A 5,650-nucleotide genomic window follows, 5' to 3' on the forward strand; every position below is an offset into this window, starting at 1 on the left:
TGTGGTATATTCGCACAATGGAATACTATGCTGCATTGAAAAACAAGGAACTCATGCAATATTATTCAAAATGGGTGAACCTGGAGGACTTTATGCTGAGTGAGGTATCTCAGTCACAAAGGGACAAATGCTATATGGTGCCACTGTTGTAGAATGAGGCTGGCATTGGGGTGGGGGTAAGACTGAAGAAGTTAAATCTTAACATGCAGGATGACCAAATTTAACCCAAACCCACTGCTCTCATCAGTTCTGAATCACGGTGTCCCTCCAATGGGTTTTCCAAGGCTGTACCTCTTCACAAGAAGAAATTGCCTTAGCTTCCTGCTGAAGAAAGGCTGATGAACTTGATAATAGCCCAACATGTTATATACGCTATGCCACCAGGGCTCCTTATTGGGAATGAAGTAGCTAATCAACCCATTCTGTCTCCTAAGGTTGCTAGGAGTTGGAATCTATTTGCTGTCAGGGGTTAAGTATCAGCTTTTCTAGTAGTCCTCTTTCCCTGCCAAAATCAAGACAGTTTTGTGATTATTTCTTAAAAACAAAAACAAATGGAAAGTGAAAGAAAGGAAAGCAAGAATGAAGAGGAAAAGGTAATCAGATTATCTTTGCCAGTTTCCCTGATAAAAAAAAAATGCATTCATTTACTGTCCTGTTCTAGACAAATGTCTTCAGCAAAATGTCCACTCGTTTTTTAGTGAACTGGCTTGTCAATTTCATGAACCAACTTGCTGTGATTTTTTTATTTTTATTTTGTTATTTTTTTTATGTGTACCGTCAAATCAGATCTCACTGGTACAGGAGGAGATTTCCCCTCCTTCTCCGGCAGAGCATCGGGTGGATTTGAACTGTATACCTCTGGGATTGCAGTGCAGTTTCTTGCCACTAGGCCACCTGAGCTCCCCGATTTTTTTTTTTAATTCATCTGATCAGTGACTTGACTGGATAGGGTGTGTTTGCAGGTTATAGACACAACCTAGCTAGTAATACAGTGTTCACTGTTCTTGGATCATTCACCTAATCTTAAAACTTTTTACAAATGATGCATCCTAGTGCCACCTCCTCTAATCAATCTCCATTAGAGGAACAGAAAACTGAAAATGAAAATTTTTTCAAAACTAGCAATGATTTCACTAAAATGATAAATGTTTATTCACGTAAAAGCTAAAGAATACACAAGAGACCAAAAGTTTCTGAGATCTAAAAATGATCATTTTAAACTGTGCATTGCAACTTTATTTAGTTGTATCACATTCTCAAGTTTGATTTTAAAAAAGCACAAGTTTGTGCAACTACACTGGACTAGATAACATTTCTGAAAAACTTGGATCTTTCAAGGGAACTCAGTATGTGCTCTATTTGCAAATGTAATTAGTTAAGATGAAATCATAATGCAGCAGGGTAGGTCCTTAATGTCTAATGGCCTTATAAAAGAGACAGGAGAGGAAAGAAGATCAAATGAAGATGTAGAGAAGAGAGTGAAGTTGCAAGAAGACTGGAAGGCTTCTACCCCAGAGGCCTCAGAGAAAGGTGGGGCCGAGTTAACACCTTGACTTCAAACTTCTGGTCTCTAGCAATGTGAAAATATAAATTTTCATTGTTTTTAAACTAGTTTGCAGCACTTTCTTACAGCAGACAGGAATCTAATAGAACAGGTTCTTTGTGCTTTATTTTCTGGCACCAAATGTGTAATGAAACAGCCCACTTTCTTCCACTCGGCAATGATAAAGCAAACTGTTTTGTGCACACAAAATACAACAGCCCATCCGTACTAGTCTGCCACCTTTTACTGATGTGTGTGTCTGTGTGTGTGTGTGTGTGTGTGTGTGTGTACAGAGAAAAAAATGTAATATATACATACACAGACATAGACACGTATATTCTAAAAGTGTTTAAAAGATTGCAGTTAAACACATTGGGATATCCGGGTTTCAACGTTAATGCCAAACTAAGTCGTAACTTTCCTGGGTGTCAGCTTATTCTTTTGTAAATATTAAGGGTAATCAGGTATATAATCCCTCTGATGTCTAAAATTCTTAAGAAGAATCTAGCGAAGCAAGGTAAAACTTAAACACATTGCTACCCAGTAGAAAATTACTCTCAGTTTAGCCTTCAGAGAGTTTTTGGAGCCTGTAATTCACACAGGATGAGTCTGCCCATGGAATGACGAGAGGCGCAGAATCTTTTGGTTAGCAGGTGAACAGATTATGCCACCAGAGCTGTCCAAATGAAGTAAAGAAAATGTCAATAATTTAGACTTGCTGGAGAGCATAGGAAGGGCAGGCCAGGTCTCTTAAATTCTAGTACAACACTCATTTTACACAACTAGTCAATTTATGCCAGTCATGAAACCAAGACCAACAAATTTTTTAAAAAAAAGCTACAGGACTCAAGGCCCAAACTGCGTCTTTCATTTCACAATCTGTTCTTTTGATAATCTTTACACTTTAGGCAACTTTAATTTAATTTATAAAAAAATAATTTTCCCTTTTTCAAAACCTTAGTTACCCAAATAACAAAAGTTTGGGGAGCTCTGATGGCAGTCTGTAGGGTAATGTGCTGCTATTCTAAAGGCCACCTTTTTGGTGGTTCAAGTCTACCAGCAGCTCCAAGGGAAGAAGATAAGCACCCTCCTCCTAAGTGATTTAGCGCCTCCAAAATTCAATGGAAGGTCAGCTATGAGTCTGTTCCATCTCAGCAATGAGCTCGAGCTACTAACAAAGGCATAACAGCAATCTCAATGTTACATAGCAAAAATAAAATTTTAATCTTTCTCCTCCCAGTAAAGGTATTTTCTTCTTTCCTGCCATCAAAAACTCCATTCACTTTAGTTCTGATGTAGGCTCCTACTCTTTTGTTGTTTGTTGTTGTCAGTTGCCTTCAAGTTAGCCTGACTCATGGTGACACCATGTGTTACTGAGTAGGACTCCACCAAAGGATAATACTGTTTTTAATCTCTTGAAGCAGTTCGTTCACCAGGGCTTTCTTTAGCTTATTTTATCCATGGGTAACAAAGTTTAAGCATAGTTTCACGGAATTTGCAAAGAGAAAAGACTAAAACTATGCTTATTTGGACTACAAAATAAAAACTAAAGCTTGGCCACCAGTGACTTTTTTGACTTATGAAGACATGAATAGGCCATTAAAGAGGGCATAACTGTTAACACAGTCATGTGACTGCTCTTGAGCCCATTTCACAGATGAGTAGTAAATCAAGAGGGCAAGAGACGGGTCAATGAACATGACTAGCAACTGGTGTGGGCAACTACTTCTTAATTTTTCCAAGTAAGCCTTCAAAATGTCATATAGGTACACAGAATAAACATAGGATGCCCGAAGTAATTCTGAAAACAATTCAGGACTATTTTCAAGTGTGACCTCAAGAAAATCTTTTTATCTACTCCAAGTTCCCATTACTTCATCTACAGCCAGAGAAAATGATAAAATAACTATTATCAGGATAGTCTAAATATAAATTTAAAAAATCTAATGATAGACACTTTACAAATCATAATTAACTCAAATATTTCTTCTTTTACCTTTAAGTAGGGGATGCACTAAAAAAGAAACTTCTATTCAATGCTACTGCACAGCACAATAATGCCACTTGATCCTCCTATGTTAATTATGTAGTGCTGCTAGAACAAAAATACCACAAGTCAGCGGCAGCTTTAACAGAAATTTATTTTCTGGGGGCTTTGGAGGCTATAAGGGTGCCAGTTGTACAGAAAGGCTTTCTCTGTGTGTGAGCTGTGGAGAAAGGTCCTGGTCTCTTACGAGTTTCTTCTCCAAGACAATATAATCATTTGGTGTGGCGTCTCTCTTCTCTCTGTTGGCTAGTCTGTGTAATCTTTTTTATACTTCAGAAGAGACAGACCTACAAGCATAGGCTAGGATTTACGAGAATGTTAGGGGAGGGGTGACTAAGAGCCACAATTTCATCCCAATCTTATCTTTCCACAGTATTTTTACCTGTGGGACAAGGAATGTGCAAGTTCAGCAGTTTTTAGCACACAAACACAAACCATATTTTAACTCCCTTCATCACTTTCCTTTTATCTTCTAAATAACTTTTGACATAAAAAGTCTCCAAAAGTGTAACATTTTTTGTAAAATGTAAGAAATCAAATTCGGTGTTACTTGAAAAAAGCATTTCCATTTGCTGTTTACCAGGTATTATGACATCATCGCTTTCCAGTGTTTGCACTCATGAAATAACTGTGTTTCTGTTTTGGTCTCTTGTCTTCAACATACAAAACGCAAAAGTACCATTGTTCTCATCCTCAACTGCGGTGCTGGAATAAATAGTGAACAGCCTTAAAAATGCCTATTTGCACATTCTCTGACCGGTAAATACATATTCTCTTATTGTAATTGGAAAGGCTTGGGCAAAAGGTAAGATCTGGAAAAAGATCAGATAAAATTAAACTTCAGGGAGCAGATAGGCGGTCAATCGACAACCTTAAATCCCATACTGCATATTCTAGGACGCCCATGAGATAAACAAAGGAATTATTTTGTTTGATTTTCCCATAACGTCTCTGTGTACAGCAACGAATTCCCGGCATCATACGGAAGCCTGCAGAGAACATAACCTTGAAAGCAGCATCCAACTGATTTTTTCTAAAGGCGACTATTTACACCGGAACACACAAAAAGGACAGGCAGCAAAGGGGAAAAGGGGCTGATCTGCGACACCTTCCTCCCACTTCACTAACGGAGAATTTTTTCAAGCTACCAATCCACACAATAGCAGACCAGCTCCTCCGCAGCTCATCACACAATTTACAGGGGCTCGGGCTGGGTTTCAAGTTAGGAGGTGGGAGAGTGAGAGCAGCTGGAGGGGATCAAGTTCAGAGGCGAGGCGATGGGAGTACGGAGGGCGCCAAGGGGCAGCGACTGGCTGAACTGAGCACGGGGGCGTGAATGGCCGGAGCCGGGCGCTCTCTCACCTGACAGCCCTTCTTGTGGTGAAAGCCGACCACCACGATGTGCAAGACGGGCCCCCGGGGGGCGCCATCACCGTCCCGCCCGGCCTTCTCCATGGCCGGCGCCCCGGGCCGGGTCCACGGTGACTTCAGTTGCCAAGAGATGAGGGCTAGACAGCGACGCGGCCCCAGGCGGCCGGCGAGCCGGCGCACGTCAGGTGTTGGCGGGCGCGCTACATGGGAGCCGCGCAGCTCACCAGGCGCACACGGTGCAGCTCGCGCGGCTCTGCACCGCCCCCCCGGAGTCGCGGCTGCGCTTCCTTCATCCGCTTCCGCAGCTTCCGGCCGCCACCTGACGCGACCGCCGCGGGAGAGGCGGGGCGGAGAGGACCTGACGGGTGGGCCGAGGACTGGGCGGGCTGGGGGAGTGGGCGGGGTCGGCCTTGAGGCAGCGCCCGCGCCGGACTTGCAGGAGGAGTTGACAGCACAGCGGAGGGGCCTAGGGGAGGGGCTTAGAGGGGTAACTTAGGGGAGGGGCTTAGAGGGGTGACTTAGGGGAGGGGCTTGGAGTGGTGCTCGGGGGCGGGCCTTCCCTGCCCCTCAGAGCCCCACAGAACAGTTGTGCCTTCAGGACAATTCCTATTCTTTGTTACGTCTCTTCTCTGTTCAGCAAGGACTACATTTTGAGTCACTCTCACACAGTCCAGTTCCTTCCTCTCCTC

The 5,650-nt window shown here is 42.6% G+C and overlaps 1 protein-coding gene across 1 annotated transcript in view; it reads right to left on the reverse strand.

Annotated features, from left to right (window-relative positions):
* AVL9 (AVL9 homolog (S. cerevisiase)) overlaps window positions 1-5,045 on the reverse strand; it is a 73,221-nt gene extending 68,176 nt beyond the window's left edge. The window contains exon 1 of the mRNA XM_006887611.1: window positions 4,953-5,045. Coding sequence (XP_006887673.1) covers window positions 4,953-5,045 — 93 coding nt within the window. The remainder of the gene's footprint in view (window positions 1-4,952) is intronic.
* Between the last annotated feature and the right edge of the window lie 605 nt (window positions 5,046-5,650).

This window comes from Elephantulus edwardii, unplaced genomic scaffold (assembly GCF_000299155.1).
Source record: "Elephantulus edwardii isolate Elephantulus edwardi_28Jun2011 unplaced genomic scaffold, EleEdw1.0 scaffold00059, whole genome shotgun sequence".
Lineage (NCBI taxonomy): Eukaryota > Metazoa > Chordata > Mammalia > Macroscelidea > Macroscelididae > Elephantulus > Elephantulus edwardii.